General features: G+C 44.1%; 1 protein-coding gene across 1 annotated transcript in view; it reads right to left on the bottom strand.

Moving 5' to 3' along the window:
* Nucleotides 1-21,943, bottom strand: part of enc2 (ectodermal-neural cortex 2) — a 29,257-nt gene that overhangs the window by 6,188 nt on the left and 1,126 nt on the right. The window contains exons 2-11 of the mRNA XM_069163103.1: nt 13,191-13,438; nt 12,967-13,072; nt 10,727-10,972; nt 9,609-9,698; nt 9,112-9,275; nt 7,977-8,124; nt 6,476-6,672; nt 4,933-5,038; nt 3,470-3,613; nt 2,104-2,520 (exon numbers count right to left, since the gene is read on the bottom strand). Coding sequence (XP_069019204.1) covers nt 2,134-2,520; nt 3,470-3,613; nt 4,933-5,038; nt 6,476-6,672; nt 7,977-8,124; nt 9,112-9,275; nt 9,609-9,698; nt 10,727-10,972; nt 12,967-13,072; nt 13,191-13,372 — 1,770 coding nt within the window. The 5' untranslated portion in view covers nt 13,373-13,438 and the 3' untranslated portion in view covers nt 2,104-2,133. The remainder of the gene's footprint in view (nt 1-2,103; nt 2,521-3,469; nt 3,614-4,932; nt 5,039-6,475; nt 6,673-7,976; nt 8,125-9,111; nt 9,276-9,608; nt 9,699-10,726; nt 10,973-12,966; nt 13,073-13,190; nt 13,439-21,943) is intronic.

Below are 21,943 nucleotides of genomic sequence, written 5' to 3'. Positions count from 1 at the left end.
AGGGAATGAGACACAAATACAGGCGGTTTAAGTATGACAGGCGAGATGGATCTGAGAGGAGGAGGCTGCTCTGGGAATTTACTTCCATAACATGAATTTTTGAAAGGGTGGGGGAAGGTAGCGAGGGAAGGAGGGGGCCGACGGCGTGGAAGAGGATGCGGCGCTGAGTGGAGATGGATGGAGGATATTTATATGCTGCCATCCCACTGGACGGCCTCTCCGTGCACTCAGAGAGGATAAAGAGAACATTAGCCGAGGAAGAAGCTTCTTCGCTGCTTTCCCTCAGCAACACACGGGTCTTTAAGTACTCTCAGAGCAACGACGTGGCTTTTGAAATACAGGTTTTAGTCAATGCTGGTTTTTGTTATATGGTGAATGATTATCGTCCTTAAACTAAAACAATGACAAAGAAGAGCTCTGCGGTCATTTCCATCTGTTGCTTGGGAGAATTTCAGAGTCAACACCAACACCAGTGCAAAAGGACAATAAATCCAAACAACATGAAGCTCTAATGATTTATATTTGTTTCCTGAGGATTCCTATTTTTATTCTGGTCCAGTCCAGATGACGAGTGAGACATTTACGCTGCGTTCAGCTCGTCCACTCACTCACTCTCTACAGGGTTTTCTACTCACTACGGGGCGAAGAGCAGATGATACATTTCAGACAGTATTTCCATGTTCTGCTGCTCCGTTGATGCACCGTAGACACGTAAATATTGTTATTTTTAAGGAAGTACACGTTGGAATTGACTTCCTGTCACAGTGCACTTCTTCACAATGTTGGGAGGAAAGTCTTCAACACGTAACTGTATTTCCAACTTTCTTTGGCTGCGCTGCATCCACCTCCAGAGGCATGATGGGAACTGCAGCTGTAACCAGGCTAATTCTAATACTATTATGCTAATTCTTCAATATATTCCTATATATAGGAGAGGCTGTGGCTCAAACGGTAGAATGGGTTGCGCACTAATCGGAAGGTTGGTGGTTCAATCCCCAGCTCCTCCTGTCCACATGCCTAAGTGTCCTTGAGCAAGACACTGAACCTGAAAAAATTGCTCCCGATGGTGTACCGTCGGTGTGTTGTAAGTCGCTTCGGATAAAAGCGTCAGCTAAATGAAATGTAAAATAATGAATTCATTGTGAATGAACGTTAAATGTTTGAGGGAAACACTGCATATTGTTCGAACCTTCCAGAGAGTTCCTCAAATAAATCATGTCGTGAGCCACAGGTTGGAGACCCCAGCTTTAATGGGATATGCTGCAATGCAGGGAGGCTGTGGCTCAGACAGTAGAGTGGGTTGCACACTAATCAAAAGGTTGGTGGTTCAATCCCCAGCTCCTCCTGTCCACATGCCTAAGTGTCCTTGAGTAAGACACTGAACCCTAAGTTGCTCCCGATGGTGTACCATCAGTGTGTGAATGTTCTCCTGATGGCAGCACCTTGCATGGTGATCTGTCTCATTAGTGTGTGAATGGGAAAACCATGTTAAAGTGCTTTGAGACCAAAAGGTGATAAAGCGCTATACAAGTACGGACCATTTACCATGATGGTAACACGATCTATGTAGGGTAGACCTTTTGTCCGCTACATTTTGATGGGCCACATGATTAGTTCGTGTTGCACTACGTAAAAGATAAAATTTACAGTTGAGAATTCAAACAGCACTACAGAATGTGTCAGCAGGGAACTGACACTCAATATTCATACTTTATAAAAACACTCAGTTCAGGATCGTTACACCCACGTTCAATTTGACTGATCCAGCTGCTGTTTCTCAGACCAACAACTCAGCTGAAACACCTCCCACACACACAGACACGAATCGGCAGCTTGATGTTTTCATCTTGCCTGAAAATACTAAAATTAATATGGATTTATGAATCCGAGTCATGGACACACAGAGACGAAGTAAACAGACAGACTGGAGGGAAATAACAGAAACGTCTGACTTATAACAGAAATAGAACAATCACACACACACACACACGCACACGCACACGCACATAGCCATCTCACGCCTGTACTTTGTGTTTCTCGGCTCTGAGGTGAATAAATGATGTCTGACACCCAACAGGTGGGAGGTCCCCGTTCACAGCGTACCTGGGATCAGCGGCTCCTGGCGGCTCCCCGTTAGGCAGGTAGGTGCTTCCATGTGCTGACGAAGGCGGTGGGGATCAGTGAATAAGGCACGGTGGTGATGGAGTTCCAACTGTCTGACGTTGGGTCGTAACAGTCCAACGTTTTACACCGCTGCGTCCCAAAATACCCGCCGACCACGTACAGCTTATTTCCCGAGGCCACGGCGTGGCAGCTCATCCGCTTGGACGTCATGTCGCCCACTCGAGTCCACTGGTTGGTTTCACAGTCAAATCGATAAGCGGACGCAGCGGTGAACTCGGTGTCTCCGCCCATGATGAAGATCTGGCTCCCCAACACAGCAGCTGCCGTGTAGCGCCAAGGCTGCGGGCATTCGGCTGCAATATTCCAGCGGTTGCCCACTGGGTCGTAACACTGGACCTGGAAATAGAAGACAGGAAATGATGCAGCTGACACCCATCAGGTCCAGCTCCTCCACTGACTGTAGTAATGCCTTGTCTTCCAGATGACATACTTCCCTCAGTACACTAACAAATACTGATCTTACATGTCAGGACTCTTACTTGTGTAGAGCAGGAATTTTAACAGAACAGTGTTGTTTGAAAATCCCAAACTGCTGTTCTCCACTGACTAGAAATAACCTCATCGTGTGAACACATCATCCTCCAAAATATCTGCAGCTTTAATTATTTTATCCAGAAATCAACATGTTTTTCTGTCCTTTGTTTAACACACTCAATAAACACACTGATCCTTCTGTCCAGCAGCAGCAGTGAAAAAGAAACACTTTGTGTTCAGGAACAGCTGCAGCTCCTTAAATTTGAAGATTCTCTACGTCGGTGGCCCCGCCCCCTTCCTCTACGGAGCCAAGATGGGGACCGTTTAGAGTGGAAAGTGTCCAGAGTTTCTCACTTCTTTTTTGGAGCGTTTTGAGTGCATCATCCTGGTACTTGTAGTGTTCTGATGTTTCTGTACTGACAGTGTGAACACACTGATGCACTCAGAATAGTGAGAGTAAGTACACAAGTACAACATCTGGAACACAAGTACAACATCTGGAACACAGCATCGGTCTGTGGTCAAAGATATGAAATGAGGAACATTTCAGACTGTTCAGTAGGATGTGGAGCCTTTTCACTTTCCTCTGGATGTCTTTAGTACAACATTGAACATAAAAACACAAAGAACATTTAACAACAAGTGTTTCTTAAAGATGAAAACTCTCAGTCGAAGATGGACTCGTCACCTTAACACGACTGAAATGAACCCGTGTTGGTTCGGTCATTGTAACGTGTCAGTTCGTTCTATAGCGAGCTGCAGAAAGACGCCTTGTAAAGAAGGAGGGAGGTACGTGTGGAGATGCACCCACCTTGGAGGCCTTGTCTCGGTGTATGGTGGTTCCCCCGAAAACAAAGAGTTTGAGTTTGGCACTGACCACCGCTGCGTTACTGACTCCATCTCTTAGAGGAGCCATCATAGTCCATTTATTACTGAGAGGGTCGTACCGCTCCACCTGGAAAACACGACACGGCAGAAACACAGGATCCATGTTAAACACACGAAACACTTCAAATTCGGATTTTTAAAACGGAGTTGTATTTAAAAAAATAAAGACATTTTAAAACATGATGAGTTGGGTTTGTTTTAGAGGCCAAATCTATTTTACTGCATATGTACATGCACAAGGTTTGGATTGTTACATTACATGTACATGTACACAGTAATCCCCTTGGGGATTAATAAAGTAACTACCTAACCTACCCTAACCTAATACATGTATATACGTCATTTGATCTTTGGGGTATTTGAGCCTTTTTATGGACAGTTTTGTTGCAATACATTTGAACTGCATGTTTAAAAATATAAACTTGATTTGTATCAAATATTTGTTTTTTCTTCTTCTGTAGCAGTTTGATGGATTTCACATGACATAAATATATGGTTTCCGGTAGGAACATACATGAGTTTTGCATATAATCTGGTGTTTACATATAATCCTATGTGATTGGTGCATCTGCCACTGGAACATCAGGTGTGTCGAAGTCGGGGGCGGAGCCACCAGCTGCACTTCACATAAATCCAGACCGCCACATATCCTCAGATCTGCCATCTGCACGCTGCCATGTCATTACTGCATCACAGTTGGTGTTACTACCATCCAGCCTGATATATCCTCAGTGTTTCTGCTCTTGTTTTTGACTTTGCTGTGACTAACTGCATATGTACATGCACAAGGCACGTGGGCGGCACGGTGGTGCAGTGGTTAGCACTGTCACCTCACAGCAAAAAAGGTTCCGGGTTCGAATCCGGTCCTGGGCCTTTCTGTGCGGAGTTTGCATGTTCTCCCTGTGCTTGCGTGGTTTCTCTCCGGGTTCTCCGGCTTCCTCCCATCATCCAAAAACATGCACCTCAGGTCAGGTTACCTGGCGCCGCCCTAGTGGCAGCCTGCTGCAGCATCTCCCCCCTGAGAGCCCCCCTGCTGTAGTGAAGAAATTTCCCCTCGGGGATTAATAAAGTGTATAAAATCTAAAAAAAAAAAATCTAAGTTGATCCTTCATCTCCTCCTATAGTCCCGTCCTCTCTGACTCCGCCCGGCCTCAATGCCTGCTTGAGGCAGGTGAAAAAAATTATGGGATTTAATACTTACAAATTAAACCTTTAATGTGGCGAAGTTGAGTCAAAGTCAAACCAGCAGAAGAGATTTCTCCTCATAACATCAAATTACAAGCTGCACATACTTACATCCTGGTAATTAGGGTCCTAACTCTTCATTCATAGATAAATTAGTACACAGTAAAACTATTTTCACAAAGTCGTCAGTTATTTTCAAACCTGTTTTAGAGAGACAGATGGAGATGCAGGGAAAACTCCAGCAATGGCTGTGTGGCCTCCAACGACGTAAAGGCTGTTTTCCAACTCGGCTGAACCATGACCGAACCTGAAGAAGACACAGAAACACGGAACGTGTGTGTGAGAGACAACGACTAGACCTTTCATTCAACGCTGTGGTGTGTGGTGTGAGGCGCCACATCAGGATGTTTAAATTTCCATTTAAATGGTAAATGGTCTGTACTTGTATAGCGCTTTATCACCTTTCGGTCTCAAAGCGCTTTAACATGGTTTTCCCATTCATACACACTAATGAGACAGATCACCATGCAAGGTGCTGCCATCAGGAGCACATTCACACACTGGTGGTACACCATCAGGAACAACTTAGGGTTCAGTGTCTTGCTCAAGGACACTTAGGCATGTGGACAGGGGGATCTGGGGATTGAACCACCAACCTTTTGATTAGTGTGCAACCCACTCTACCGTCTGAGCCACAGCCTTCCTTTGGTTTGGACAAACTGCAGTGGGTCTGTAGCTGTTAAGTTTACATGTCATAGTACATCTTTAACTTAAAGACTGGGAAGTAAATTCAGAGACTTGCTTCAACACACATTTTAAATGTTAGAAAATAGTATCTGAAAGCACATCAAAGGACTGAAACATGTTATTCTGAATTGTGGAGTTAAACCATGAAACCGTTTCTCATCAGTTTTCAGGTCTGGAGGTTTTAGGCAGAGCTGAAATGGCAGCTCCCACATGCTGCTCTTAGAAGGTTTATTCAGATCAAGAAGCACAACAAAGGAACATTTAATCCTTCAGGTTATCAGAATAACTCAAATTCCAAATCACCAAACTCAGAGATACATAGCTTGAAAAACTCTAATGTGAAAAGAAACTACAGCCGTCAAACGAATGTTGTGAAGTCAAATCTTAAAGCTGCATAACATGGAAATACTCAAGTAACCTGAGTAAATGTACTCGATTACATTCCACCTCTGTCAGAAGCCCAGACATGTGATACAGGTCACAACACGCGTTATGTTACCTGTGTTTATATTTCTACTTTTTGTTTTTACCAATGTGCGCTGAATGCAGCAGAGTCCGAATATTCTGATACATTCTGGAACCGCCGACAATAAGAAACTCTGACAAACAATTTGCTTCTTGTGTCTGGTTGATGTGTGACCGCTGAACTTTGGTACACAGCAAACTCCAACCTCAGGAAAAACAATCCCTCTGATTGTTGTGCAATGAGCCAACATCCATTTGCTTTAGTTGCTTCACAATTTCTCAGTCTGAACATTCAGCTGCAGAGTTGCAATCTCATAAAAGGCATCAATGCGTCTGACAAGAAAGGTTAGAAAGATTCAGACTTCATCAGCTGCACACAGAACGTTATAATCACTTGTATGGATTTTACTCAAATGTAGGCTTTTACTCCAGTTTATACCACTTCACATGAATTGTTACTATTCTAAATGAATTCGTACAACTCTACATGAAACATGACGACACGTAGTGCCCAGAGTACCATGTCGCTCACCTGGCTATTAGCATGGGAGCTCCTTTAGACCACTCCTCGTGGACCGTGTCGTAGATCCAGACGTCTTTGGACACGCCGTTCTCCGATCCTCTTCCTCCCGTCACGTAAACCTTACAGCCGATGGCACACGCGCTGAACTCCTTCCTGGGGCTGGGCAGGTCAGCCTTCGGTATGATCTCCTTGGCTTTATGGTCAACCTAAAAAAAAAAATACAAAAAAAATAAAAACAGTCGGCAGACACACTGCGTGAACAAAAAGGAGAGCTCAGAATCCAAAACAAAATGTCCACAAATTCACAGATGGGATGAGGAGGTTGGGAAATAAATCCTCAGAACTTGTTTTCCTGATGTTCTTATGTGGTCAAAGAAGTGCAGCTCAATACTGAGCTCAGGAACAACAACAAAAACAAAGCGACGTGCACCTCAGTCTCATGAATGCATCTGTGTCTGTATTGCTTTAAACTGGGAGAACATGGGGACCAGTTAAAGTAGCCTTAGCGGCTGACGCTAGTTTAGTTTCTCTCCATAACTTGACGGTCAGCATCTTCTTCTTAAAGGAGTATTGATGTGTGTGCTTGAGGATGCAGAGTGTATAACACCGTAAGACCGTTAGAGAGGGTTTGAAGAAGAGACACACACACACACACACACACACAGAGATGAAGTATGCATGTCTTTCAGTGCTTCAGTCCAAACCCTGAGATGTTGTAGACTCTGGATTTGTTGTTATGGTTACTGGAGTGCATCTTCCACCTCGCTCACAGCTTCAGTTTTCTGATAACAGTCTGTGAACTCGGCTCATATAAGCATTTGCACAGCCACTGTAAAGGGCGGACCAATCAGTGACCGGTGTCGATTGATAAGCAAGTTTGTCCCACCCCTCCTTCACTGGGATTGGACGGCTGGTGACAGTGCAGCGTTAACATTTTTCAACTCTTGCTGAACGAAAACAAAAAATAAAATAAAATAAAATAAAATATTTTAAAGAAGAAGAAGATGCTGACCGTCAAGTTATGGAGAGAAACTAAACTAAACATTATTCTGCACTGAACGTTGCAATAAACGCTTTTAAAAATATGCTGTACTCAGGAAAAAACCCTTTGCTGGACACGGTAGGTAGTTGCAGCGGTGGCAGGGTGTCGGCCGGTTTTGGCGCCTGCTGATTGGTTGAAATTAACGGCCAGTAGGATGGAACGACTGCAAACAATTCTCTGGCGGGTCGCCTGACCCATATCCACTCATGAAATTGGGTCAGGTTCGCACGGAGCTACCAGGACGTCATAAATACAATAGGAATGACCGGATATCAAGATACAGAGAATTAGATCAGTGATTAAAGTGAAACTAATCCTTCTGCTAAACTCCTGCAGTCACTTTGTGAATGAAGACCTTTAGTTACGCTTTGGTTAACTCAGTCATGTTTTAACAACGGCTGCTCTCCACTAACTGAGCTGAACACATGATGTCAGGGGAACCAGCCGTGTCTATTATTTATTTTTTACCTGATATATCTTGTCACACATGAAGGTCTGGCCTCCCAGTATCAGCAGTGTGTGTCCTGCCTTGCGAGGTCGAGCGCAGGGGCTCGTTACCACTCCGTCATTCTGAAGGATTTTCTTCTTGCATTGCATCGCCTCCTCCACTATTGACCTGCAGAACAGAGATGAAACACGAGCCGAGAGATGATGACACGTCTGTTTATCTTCCTCGCAGAAAGCACTGCTGCTAACGTGACCGCATCTGCACAATACTTCTTTTTCTTTCTATTTGCAGTTCTGTCACATTACAACAAATGTGATCAACCAAAAGTCAAAAGTTAGTTTAAAGTTGAATTGAATTGAAACTGCATTCACTGTCCCTCTTCTTCTGATGTGCATTTATTAGCGTTCTTTGTTAATTACTCTTTGTTTACTCCACAGCTTCACCGTCTCTCGAGACATACTAGACTCTGAGCCTCTGCAGCAGTCTTAAAAATAATAATAATCCATTAATGGAAAAGAAGCAACGCTTTTATTCTCTTAGAGAAGAGCAGAGAGAGAACTAAGAAGACAGTAAAACTCTGCCAAGAAAAAAAGTTTCCCTCCTCCCACCGCTCAGTTGTTAGTTTGTCATGTCTGTCCAAACCACAGACTGAATAGAAAAGTGTTTGTAGCTTCCAGCTCTGAAAAATGAGGCCACTGTGGAAGTGCCTGAAGCTGCAATACCACCGAGTGCCACTGGAGGCTGGTTCCAAAAAGCCTGCGGCTCCATAGACTCCCATTCAGCTGGTCTCACAAAATTCAAAAAATATCTCCACCAGTTATCTCGGAGTTGTTAGCTAAAGTCGCTCCATTTCAGTTTTCTGGCCGTCCATCTGAATATAATCCCGTCAGTAATTCGAAAATAAGCTTCAAAAAGATGTGTTTTTGGGGGCGTATCTGTTTGATTGACAGGCCCGTGGTGCAGTCAGGTTACGGCTATCGGTGGGCGGGACGTAGAATCGAGGGGTTGTTGCAAATATGGATGTTGCTTGCAAAGAAGCTACAGATTCTTTAGAATCTAAAACTTCATGTTTTCTAATGTGAAACTGAGCAAAGTGAAAAAAAGGGAACACGCTGGAGACGTGAATCTCGTCGACACGGACTCATCAGAACCCACCTGCTCCTCTTGTCAGCCATAACCAACTCTTCACAAGCCACGGCCTCCAGCAGGCACTCCGACGGCAGCAGAGCCAACCGGATGCCCCGCAGCAGCTCCGGGACGTGAAGCCGTCGACCGTCCAGGTCGTAACGAACCCACCGCATCACCGAGTTAAACACCACCTGCCACAAGTCGGACTCGGTCAGTATTTCAGACGAAGCACTTGGACAGCTTCGTCATTGTTGGCTTTTATTACGATGGATAAAACTAAACTACCATGGTAATTGAATTCTGCCTTTTACCCTCGTGTTGTCTTTGAGTCAAAATGACCCGCAGCTGTGTTCAACCAAGTTCTATTTTATTTTCATATTTTTTGGGATGGCTGTGAGGATTTCTTTAAAGAATGATGACCAATGATCCCAAAAAATATAAAAATATAGAAATAAAATAGAACTTGGTTGAACACAGCTGCGGGTCATTTTGACCCGAGGACAACACCAGGGTTAAAAACTCACCTGTTCATCTTCGATCTCCAGCTCGTCGCTCAGAATCAGCTCCAGCAGTTTATCTTTAGACAGACTGTAGAAATCCTCCGACTCTCTGACCTACACAACAAACATGTTTGACAGCTGAACATTGACGACTTCTACATCTCCTGTGATCGTGCTGCTGTACTCGAGTGACGATGCGGAGATGAAGACTGAGAGGGTCCAACTGCAGGCTTTCATTTTGTACAATCACAATAACTTTAAAGTCACGCCAAAGACTTGGTCACAGATGATGAGTGAAGAGATGATGGGGACTGTAAAACAGTTTGCATCAGTCGCGCTCGGCAGCGGAAAATAAAATGCTTCACTCAGCCTTTTTTCTTTGTGAGCTGTGACGTCATCTCTTAAATCACACATGAAACAGATTCTGTTATTAAACCAAGCATTTTCCTTTTGAAACAAACACGCCAGCTTTGTTTTCAGTTTCTATATCCAACAGCAGTAAAATCTAAACGCAGGGTGTGTGTGTGTGTGTGTGTGTGTGTGTGTGTGTGTGTGTGTGCGCCTGAGGATCCTTCACCTCTCGAGGCTTCATCTCAAGGAATCTCTGCAGGACATTACTGAGAGTGAGCGGCTCTGCTCCATCATTTCTAATAAAGTTAAAAGGCTCCACAGGATTTCTTTGAAAAAAGATCTGACGGTTTTTAGTCCAGAGAGCTCGCGCTGCTGGGAACGAAAAAGTCATTACTTAATGTTGTCCAAACTGATTTCAAATATAAAATACTGTCGTAATGACACATTTTACTTCTACAGCAAGCCCAGTAGAAGAAAAGCTGCCTGGAGGATGGTGCAGGAACAGAAACTCATGAAACAGGAGGACTTAAAAAAAAAAAGAAAAAAAAAAGAGGAATGTTTGACCTACAATCACAAAGTTACCGTTTCCTCGTGGCACCTCGGGCAGCACCACCACACCCAGGTCATACAGACGCAGTCCAACTAAACACACAGCTTTGAAAGGAAAAGTTCCCTCCTCAGGAAGTAGACAAGAAAAATCTGTCGCAACAGAAAACACTTTCCCGCATGTAAAGCAGGAACGTTCGTCCTGATGCAAGTCGAACTTCTAGAGAAGAAGAGGCGCTTCTCACCGTCTCGTAGTGTAGGAGACACATCCTCCACGACAGCTCGTACAGCCTTTTACACTGGTGGGCGTCCGACAGCAGCATCATCCCCAGGCAGTTGGACGAATGCAGGTTTTTCTCTAAAAACTCTGCCGCTGCGTCGCGTATGTCGTGAAACTGCAACATGTCGCCCGCCTCCAACAACGACTCGGCGTTCTCCTCGTTTATGATGACTCGAGAGGAATAGGCAAAGTCCAGCAGGAGCTCCAGGACCTAGCAGAGTGGAGAATGAGACATTACAGCAAGAAGAACAAAGCAGAAAAACAGGAGTTGTGTTTTCACATAAAAACCACGGTGACACTTTCAATGTGAGGTTCAAAAACTGCTTCCATACAAGTGCATGACACAAAACTATCCTATTCTTTGAAATAAATAAATGAAATAACAAATTTCCCGGAGGACGAAAAACCTTTTGAGAAACTGAAGGACCTGAACTTCAAACTAAATTAGCTCCTGACGGACAGTTGCAGGTGCAGAAACTCGACTTGCTCTGATTTAAAGGAATGAACTTCTCTGCTCGGTCAAACAAAAGATCTGGAAGCTGCTTCAACTTGTGTACGACTCCATTCCTTCCTGGCGGTGCCACATGTGTTAATATTACAAAGAGGAAGAGACATTTCTGAACTTTAAAAGCAAAAAGGTGAGCCTCGAGTACGAGAGCGAGTTGAAAGTCAGCAGTGATGAGTCAGCAAAACACACCAACGAGACAAAATGACATTCTGAAGCAGGAGAAAGTGAAAAATCAAAGAGTCAGCAGATCATCTGCGCTGGAAAGAGGCACTGGAAAAAAAGGTTATTTAATTTAAACATATAAAAATGATGTGGTGGGCTTATATTTAATTCCCTTTTATTTTATTGCTCCAAAATGTTGCCAGTTAATATAAAACCAGGTATTTATTTTTAGCATTACACAAACTTTTCCAGTCTTTTGTTTCCCGTCCAAACCTTTATGTAATGTGTTGCTACCAAAAGTTTAAAATGAGCACATATTTTTCATAAAACAATCAAATTTCTAAGTTTCAACATTTGACATGTTGTCCTTGGTCTACTTTCAAAACCGTGAGTTTACAATGATTTACAAATTATCACATTGCTTTTATTTAAGTTTTCCACAGCGTCACAACTTCTTTGGGAAACGTAGTTGTATTTTTAGCTGCGTTTGTTTGTTTGTTTACATCCTCATTAGCCATTGCATAGCAGCAGCTACTCTTCCTGAGGTCTTTATAATTTACATAGTAATAATACAAAGAAACTTTATAACAACTCATTAAAAATACACAACCGGAACACATCGTTTCACCAACCAAATAAAAAAGTAAAAAGTAAATGCCACACAGACAAAGACAATACAAAGGCCTGCTTGATTGAATCTACCGTGATAAACTAGATAAATATCATCATTTAACAGAAGACGCCCAATGGGACGCTTGCACACCCCAGAAAGTGGTGCTCTTTAGCATCTTTTTAAAACTATATCGATTATTTTGTTGTGTATTTTGTTTGTTGCACATATTTTACTTATTGACAGTGTTTCCCATTTTAGTTACGTATTTCTGGATGTGCTTGTCCCATAATAATTGTGTGTAATAAAGGCATGTGTAACGGGGTTAATAACGCTTCCACCGCATAAAGAGGTGCGTTTTCTGAAATGGTGTTCTGTCCCTTTAAGAGACGTCAGCGGCTGCCGTGAGGGAACGACGCTCGCTGCCTCATTCCAGTTCAACCTGTACATGAACACGTTTATCTCAACGTGCACAATTTGCTTTGGAGTTTGTTCAGTTTTGTCCATATTTTTTTTATTGTGACTTTAATGCATACGCACCTACAAGAGTTTGGACGAGGACTTGTGTAACTGTAGTTTTGTATCCTCGTTAAGCGTCTTCTATTTCTAGCGCGATGCCTTTGTGAGGATCCACGTTCCACAGCAGCCACCGGACGCATTTGTGTTTTATGAAATTGTTGGCTGTAAGCCCTGTTCAACCTGCACACGAACGCCAATACAAATCAATCATTCCTGGTCTGTGGTGGTTTTTAAAACAGCCACAGTGCAGGATCACACTCGAACCCGTTTGGTAACGAGATGTCTTGGTCAGAGTTTGAACACAAACTTAAAACTCTCTTTCTACCACGTGCTGAAACGCAACTCGTCGAACAGCATCGACACAACAGGAAGACGGGCGGTCGGTGCCCGGGAGCAGCGGCCGTACCTCCGGGTGGATGCTGTCGCTGAAGTTGACGTCGCTGTCCAGGCTTTCTCGTAACCCTCCGCTGAACATGGCCTCGAAGTAGCGACTGCATGCGGCGAGGACTGCCCTGCAGGACGCGAAAACACACAGCCGGCCGTCAGGCAGCGGAACGTCTGCAGGTCGCGGCAGCAGTCGGTGTGAAAAGGTATTTGCAGAGAAGTGTGTGGCTGCGACTCGTTACCTACCTGTGGCAGGGGAAGGAGCGGTCGCCGGCCCACAGAGTGACGTCGGTGAACAGGCTCTGCTTCCTCATGGTGTTCAGGTGGGTCAGGACGCTGTCGGGATGCGACGGCTTGTGGAACAGCGAGATGTTCATGGAGCCCGTGCTGGTGCGGGATTTGCGGTTCTCGTGAACGGTCACCGACATGGCCGCTTTTGTTTGGCACTTCCGGGGAGTCGCAGGGGAAAAAAAAAAAAAAAAAAATCTCTCCTCCTGTTCAACGGCAACGAGGGCAGAGAGAGAGAGAGAGAGAGAGAGAGAGAGAGAAAATATGTCACATCGAACCAGCAGGGAATATTCACCGCGCATGCATGTATGCATTTTAAATGGTCGACAACATGCTTGATCTACTTTCACAGTTGAACCTGGAAATCAGGGCGCAAAAAAAAACCAAAACTAAACTCTTAAGACACATTGACATGAAAGAACGGAAACATTCAGCGGTGTCTCAACAGTGCAGGTACTCGCATGTTAAATACTGTCAGGAAGAAAAAAATGCATGACTAATACTCGTGAATCAAGACTCTGCCCTATTTACTCTCAATTATATAATTATTCGATTAAAACATTTCCATCAAGACAAGAGTTACACGCTCAATGAATATAGTGTCAAACCAAAGCCAACGTTTACAGAAACAGTCATTAAAAACTTCAACCCTTCTGGTTTCAAACATCATTTGCAGAGATGTTCCCTTCAAAACCTGAAAATATATATATATATATATATATATATAAATAAAAAAAAAGTTCGCTCTGAATGAATCCAATATTTTTCCTTTTGGTAATAAAGAGCTGTTAATGTTGCCCTGTAGAAAACGGGCTCTAAAGATCTAAAGTCTCCAAAGGTTTTACTCACATGGCAAAACGATGGATGCAGGAAGTTTTCTGTCTTCCATGTCTCCCTCACCTGTGTCTGATCACAGCGGATCATCTGGATTTAAAACTTTGTAGGATTCCTATCCGTCCATATACGTTCACATATTAATCAGGACACGGCAGTGCTATTCTAATTCCTCTGAACCTCTCTGGATGCGGATGTTTCAACTCTTTGACAAGCTATTAAAACCCTGCTGTGTTGTGTATCTACGGCGTCCAGATCCATCCGACCAGCCTGCACATGTACTTCACTGCTCACTCACCGAATGCACATGAACCAGATATCTACTGACACCGATGCATTTTCTAGATTTAATCATTACTGGCATCTGTATTGCCATTTAAATAATGCCAGTCCTTACTGAGATCTCTGACTGTGCTCAGGGACGGCAGGTTGGAAGTGTAAAAACGGAGCACAACACCCGACAGACGATTTTCCGAGCTCAGTGCTGACTGATGGAAACTGGAAGAAAACGGGTTTGATAAGTTCCACATCTTGAGACGAGAAATGAAGCACCTCTGTAAATGAAGAGAAGACCAGCATACAGTCTGATACCGAGTGCAGTCAGTGACGCAGTTGTGACGATCAGCTGTCACAAATCTACCTGCTGACTCATAAACAGGAACAGGAATCATCTTCACAGCACCGATTAGCAGGGATGCCGTTTCAGCAGCCTCAACTCGGCTTTTGTGTGTGTGTGTGTGTGTGTGTGTGTGTGTGTGTGTGTGTGTGTGTGTGTGTGTGTGTGTGTGCGCGCATCAATCTACATTTGCTGATGTGCAGTTTTAGAGCAGAGCCACAGCAGATCAGTCACAGGGTGTAAAGAGTATGCGTGTGTGCACGTGTGTGTGTGTGTGTGTGTGTGTGTGCGTGTGCTTGGACTGTGCTGTGAATGTACAACAATGGATGAGCACATGCATGTGCATTCAGCTGCTGTGGACAGCAGAGCGCCAGCTTATTCATGCTTTTATGCCGTCAGCCAATCACGTGGCAGCAGTGCTCCAGACTTCCTGTTTTAACTGGTTGCACTTGTGCACCAAATTTTCTCGTACAGATGCACCTACATTTTTCAACACGCCCCCTTGGTGCTGCAATAACCTATTTTCGCCTGGCGGCACTACTCCCATACACATTAGTAATTCAAAAAATAACTAATATATGTATGCAGTTAAACCCAAAAATATTCATACCCATGTAAGATTCATTTTTCAGTAAGTTTCATCATCTGTAAATGACTTAAACAAGTGACAAGAAGATTGGAAGAGATGTTAATAATAAATCCGAAAATGTCCATGTTTTTTGATACACTTTTTTACTGAAATAGCAATGTCCAAAATTCTCAGCGTTCTTATCAACTATAAATTGAGAACAGCTCATATGCAGTAGTTTTCTTGGCCATTGCAAGTCATGGTTCAAACTAAAACACTGAGTGAGGAGCCCAGTGTGGCTGCTTTACATTATGGACATGATATTTTTGTAGAAATGTAAAAAAAAAAAAACACAACCAAGAAAATAGTTTTCATTTATATTTCTAGCACAATGTCTTAACATCATGTTTCACTTGTTTTTTTGCTCAAATTCACTTGGCATTAAAAAATTAGACATGGGTATGAATGGTTTTGGGTTTAACTGTGTGTGTGTATCCTCTCTAATCATTCAAATAACAACAGGCAGCGCATAATAACAACAACAAAAACATGACACTGTACCATACGCTGCCGTAGTTAGACAAGTTTGTAAATATGGACACATTCTTGAGTGTATCAGCTAAAAGCTGGCAATTCAAAGAAGGTTGTACGCGCCGACAGAGCGGCTGCACGGGCACTCAGCGCGCTCAACACACAGGAACATCACGCACAAACTTTGGTTTGGTGTGTTTGTGCGCTGTTGTGTGTTCCTGCGTGTTGAACGTGAAAGGTTCCCTCTGTAGCGCGGAGTTCTCTCTGAACACCCGGTCCATCCATACTAGGACGTCGCCGAGGCGAGACGCAACACCTGTGTTTTGAAGGGACTGGGAGCTGACGCTCGCGAATCAAAATGACTTCACGATCGGCACTTCGCTTCCCCGAGAGCCAAAGATGGCCGTTTTTCTAGCCGACGTCCTTCTCCCCGAGATTCAGCTCCTGTTTCTCAGAGCGAACGCCTCGGCGTGGCGCCTCCATGTCAGCGATCACGTGTCGGGTCGGAGGCAGACATCCGTGCGTGGAGGTGAAGCTAGAAGCTGGGAGAGAGGCGGAGACAGAGAAGAGCTTTTTTTTTTTCTTTCTACTTTACGAGACACAGAACTGGAATTCAAGCTTCTCCAGCAGTCTGTGAAACAGTATTTGACTAAACGACGTTGGCAGTTGGTTGCAATAATGTCCGATACAATACTGGCAGCTTCCACGATTACTAAACTTGCTTTGCTGGTGATGAATATGAATTCAAATATAAACTTTTCATCTAACTGTGACACGTTTTGTACTAAATATAATATATCATTGCCAATAGAATTAGGAGTCCTGATCTCGTTCCACAAAGAGTCCCAGAGAAGCTGAGTGTCTGCGATAGCCGTCCCACGAGTCTCCGCTGTGACGAGCAGCTGATTGCAGTGCAGAACTGATCCAATTAGCTAAAAGATGAAACCGTCAGTCCGGCTCAACGCTGTAGAAACGCCCGGCAGCCCAGAGACACAGCTGGACGTCTTCAAATGGCTCCTTTCGTTAACTTAAATAAAAACAGCTGTGTTGTACCACTGTGTTAACCTCAATAAAAACAGAATGTGATTATCTGAGAATCATATAAACCCATGTTCAAATTCAAAATAGACCAAACGCAAAGTATCAAATGTTGAAACTGAGAAATGTTATTGTTTTCTGAAAAAAAAAAAAAAAAAAATGCTCATTTTGAATTTGACGGCAGCAACTTGCTTTCAGAAAAAAAGTCGGGCAACGAAAGACTGGAAAAGTTGTGTAACGTCCCCAAAAAAACTAACAACTGCTGGAACATCTCAGCTGGAACTGTAATCAAAGTCCTTGTTGATTAATAATTCCTGAATTGATGAAGTGAATATTTTGACATGCAAACTCTCATATACCAGGGGTCCTGCTGTCCCGCTGTCGGGGACCCCTGGTGGTGAAAATGGACGAATGAAAAAAACAAAACAAAAACAAAGAAAAGTTCATTAGTGCAACATAATTAAAATTAAATTAATCAACAAGCTGACAACAACTGGTACAACAAACTATTCTGACAGGAAGTGTTTGGATCACAAGAAGTACTCAACTGAAGCCTCAAACTGTTCCCAATGACAAATACACATACTGTTACACCGCCAGCTCGCACGCACACACACACACACACACACACACACACACACACACACACACACACACACACACCTATCTGGCAGTAGCACAGCTCACCAGTGGAATATCAACAGAGCCGCTGAATAGACGGAGTCCTTTAAAGAGACGAGCCTTGTTTACCCACAGCTAGCATAGCTGCACTGCTGAACCTGTTGCCCCGGGCCACTCAGAGAGTGTGTGTGACACTCAGAGTGTGTGTGTGACACTCAGAGAGTGTGTGTGAAAGAGAGAGAGTAAGTGATTTATTTCTGGAGAACATTTCAAACCGTTTTTAAGAAAGAAAACGCTGTTTCCCGTTTCCACTCGTGGACCAGAGGCCCGGACTCCACAAAATAAGATTTACGGTTATCGAGGCAACTTCAGGTTTAACTGGAGGTTTTCAGGACTACTAAACCGGTTCATTTCTTACCAGGATACATCGCCATGGTAACTGATGCTGCAGAGCATTTCAAGATTACATTTATGTTCAAGATAACAGATCGAAACGCACAAAAGCACTGATCAATCAGGTCTCTCTGAAAATGTCTTCACCAATCGGAGAAGATCTCGCGGAGCGAGACGGACCTCTGAGGACGACCTCTGAGGACGGACCTCTGAGGGGCGGGACGGACCTGGGAGGCTGTGGCTCAGACGGTAGAGTGGGTTGAACACTAATCGGAAGGTTGGTGGTTCAATCCCCAGCTCCTCCTGTCCACATGCCTAAGTGTCCTTGAGCAAGACACTGAACCCTAAGTTGTTCCCGATGGTGTGTGAATGTTCTCCCGATGGTGAACCATCGGTGTGTGAATGTTCTCCCGATGGCAGCACCTTGCATGGTGATCTGTCTCATTAGTGGGTGAATGGGAAAACCATGTTAAAGCGCTTTGAGACCGAAAGGTGATAAAACTATACAAGTACGGACCATTTACCTCTGAGGGGCGAGACGGACCTCTGAGGGGAGGTGCTGCTTTCAGATGGATTATCTCTTTAACTTCCTTCCTCGTATTTTTCAAACACGATAGTTTAGTTTGGTTCTGAATTATGTCGCTCTGATATCAGTACACCTGTCCGTGTTTGTGATTGGTCGGATGCTGCAAACTCCTTCTCTTGAATGTGAAACTCCGAGTTGACGTCGTTGTTAACCAGCTTTGTGTGACCGCTTAGTGCAACCTGGTTTGTTAGGTTGTGATCAAAAAGAGACGGCGAAGATTTGAAGTAAACGCTCGCACACTCTGAACGAACAAGGTCTGGTTTCAGCCGGCGGGAGGCAAAGCGCGGCGGGTTGGCTGATAAGAAGAGTAATCACAGTTTTAGTGAGCACATGTCGAACAGCGCTGACCGGCTCATCATGCACTTCAGAGTGCAGCGCGACACGCCGGTGCTAAAACCAGACATGAAGACCTGAAAAGAGCAGTGATCCACAGGGAAGCAGTCCGCAGTCCCTCTGCACCCTGACCGGAGACAAAGTCCTGCAGGCTTAGCAGAGGTCAGTCGAAGCAGCCCTGCAGCCCCGATTCACATGCTGCAGTCCATTCTGTAAACGCTGAGTCAGCTAACCTGGATAACAGCCAGCCACCGACGAGCACGTGAGGCAGAGGCAACTAAAAACCGAGTCATTCGGGGCTGTAGATCCAGTGACAACACCGTTCATTGACCTGATCCAGAAGACGCCCAGCAGTCAGCTGAGAGACGGAAATACAACTTACAAACACAGAAAACCGGGTCAGAGGTTTGGGGACCAATAGCCTCCCGATCTTCTGATCCCAAGTATTGCGACGAGAGTGGAAGCTGCTCTGAAATGACGGCAACATTTATCGTCTTTCCTTTCTGTCCGACGGCTTTACGTCACTGAGGTTTCCTTCTTCTTCTACAACATTAACGGTGCATGAAGACTCCAGCTACACAACCCTAACATTCACTTTAACAGCAGACACAGTCCATCCAGCAGCTCACACGGACTTAAACATACATTTTAACGCTTAAATCCAACATAGTTGCAGAGTTTACATTCATTCTTGTTTTTTCGAGTATCATGAAATATTTGGTGACTGATCTGAAATTTCAGTGCTGATGGAGATGAGGATCAGTGTTGGGCTGATCCAGGCTTATTTCAAATGATTGTTTATTGGCCAATAGAAACCCGATCTAAACGTGACCCTGTATTAATCGGACTCGGCTGTGTGCTGACTGCAGCCTGGCAAAGTTCAAAGAGCCACTTAGCTTTCCAAAATCCATTACTTCTCCTCGCCATTTCTCATAAGCAAAGATCAGAGGAGAAACATTCAGGAAGCAGCTTCCCAACTGAGCAGCTGATCGCTGCAGTTTAGGATAACTTAGCCGTCACTAATGAGCCCTGATTAACCTGATAATGGATCCAGATCTAATCGGGTTGATGTTGGTTTGTGTCTCTGGAGGTAAAGACGCATTACTCTGTAACACTGCTGTGTTTCTGTAACAGAGTTATCCTCTCCAGCAATCTCCAACTTTTCACATGTCAATAATTTAGGCTGATTGGCTCGATAGGTTTAAACCTGGACCTTTTGTAAATGAATCAACTGGCTCGTGAGAATAAGGGTTACTGACGAGTGTCTGGGCTGAGCATCGAGTATCGGGCAGGATGTCTCACTGTGTGGAAGAGACTGGGATCAGTCTTTTATGTGGAAGGTGCCCAACGGGCTCCGCAGCACCACCATTAAAAACAACCCTGCGTTCCAATATCAACACCATCGTACTATTTAGTACTCCAGAAAAATATTCATTACGTCCCGGTACATAGTATGTTAAACGTAGGATGCCAAAAGTACCAGGATGTCCTCCTACGTCCGCTCGTATTTTGCAGTCTGCAGGTCAGCATGCTACTACGGATATGACAAAGAGGGTCAAAGTTCAAGGCACATTTTTATGATGAAGTAGTATGTCCCCACTTGTACACATACTGCATCCAACAGTAGGTACTTTGTGAGTGTAGCTGCAGAACGTACGAAAAGTAAAAAAAAAAAAAGAAAAGAAAGAGTATGCGATTCAGAACGCAGGAAAAGTGTCTGGAGGGAGATGAGTGGAAGACTTTGGAGTACAAAGGTGTTTCTGAAACACATTTTTATGTAAATCTGTGTCTTCCTTTTCCTTAAAATCATGTCTCTGAACATTCACCATGTTGTGAGGATAATTGGACAAAAAGGATTCAGTGTTAGCAGCAGAAGACATAATGTTATGAAGTCCGGCGTTGGTTCTGAGGTACTGGGACTTCCTTCACAAAATGTTTGTGAATTCAACATCAGGTATTTAACGCCTGAACAGTTTATGATGTTGGATATGAACTTCACTGCTGTAATCATCAAAACAGAAGGAGCGGACTTCACCTCTCCTCTGATACGATGCAAAATACTCAACTCTGTTATGGTTCAAAGTAAAATGGTCGCCACAAAGCATTTCTGTGACGCTCCATTTCTATTTGATTTCTTTTGTGAGTGTTCACATTTTAACTTGACATTTCCACAGCACTTCAGCATTTTCATCAAATGTTCTCCGAGCCGCGTCCGACAAGTGTTTTAAGTGTGCACACCGAACGCAGCCCGGCCTCTCCAACGGTTTTACTTTCTCTGTAATGGCCTCGGAGGTTATGACATGTGGGATTTTCAAACGATCAATAATTCAGAGCATCTCAACACTTGATGCTTCACTGAAGGTCAGAGCCAAAAAAAGGTTCAGTTAAACGCGCTCCGGCGCACAAACACAAGCGGGAAAAAAACAAAACAACCCAAACTAACAGACTGACAAAATAGTAAAAGAGGCATCGAGTGCAGCCAGCAGGGATCACGTCTTCTCTCACAATCACACCAGTTCCTCCAAACGTGTTGGAATCACCGCTATACTGATAACGGAGCAATGATCCACCCACCTGCACGACACGGGCCTTAAAACAAACACACCCTTTGTGCCGTAGCTAACAGCAGGCTGTAAACACTGCAGCTGCTGCGTGACATTTTAATTACAGGTGAAGTAACCTGTGAAATTAGAGATCAGAAGGTAAAGCAGCGAGTTCTGATTGTTCAGGCAAACCGCTGCTTTAGAGAGTCGCTCCAAACCTTCGAGCCTGCGGTCCCGTGACATCCATGTAGCTCACACCAGCCACCATTTTCACAACCAAACATTTATTTTTTTATTTTTTTATACATGTCCAGAGTGTGAATGAAGAAATGAAGAAGACAGAAGAGAAGCAGCAGTAAAAGACACAAACATGGCGAAAGAAAAAGAAAGCTGCAAGTCATTTAAAGGAAAAGATGAAGGCCGAGCAGAAACAAAACCGATCCGGCAGTCAGCTGAGAGACAGAAATACAACTCACTAAATTCTTCTGAATCCTAATAACTCACAGGAGCAGAGGGGAAGATTTATCGTCTTTCCTTTCCGTCCGACGGCTGTTTACATCATTGAGGCAATAAAATATTACTCGTTTTCCATCGACAAGTCAACCGGGCTTTATGAGACACACAATGGTGGGGTCCAGTGGCCCCTGA

Source organism: Embiotoca jacksoni, unplaced genomic scaffold, assembly GCF_022577435.1.
Source record: "Embiotoca jacksoni isolate LCO1_2020_lvr unplaced genomic scaffold, fEmbJac1.0.p SCAF_3, whole genome shotgun sequence".
Classification (NCBI taxonomy): domain Eukaryota; kingdom Metazoa; phylum Chordata; class Actinopteri; family Embiotocidae; genus Embiotoca; species Embiotoca jacksoni.
Note: the sequence above shows the minus strand (reverse complement) of the source record. Positions and strands in the feature narration are given on the sequence as shown.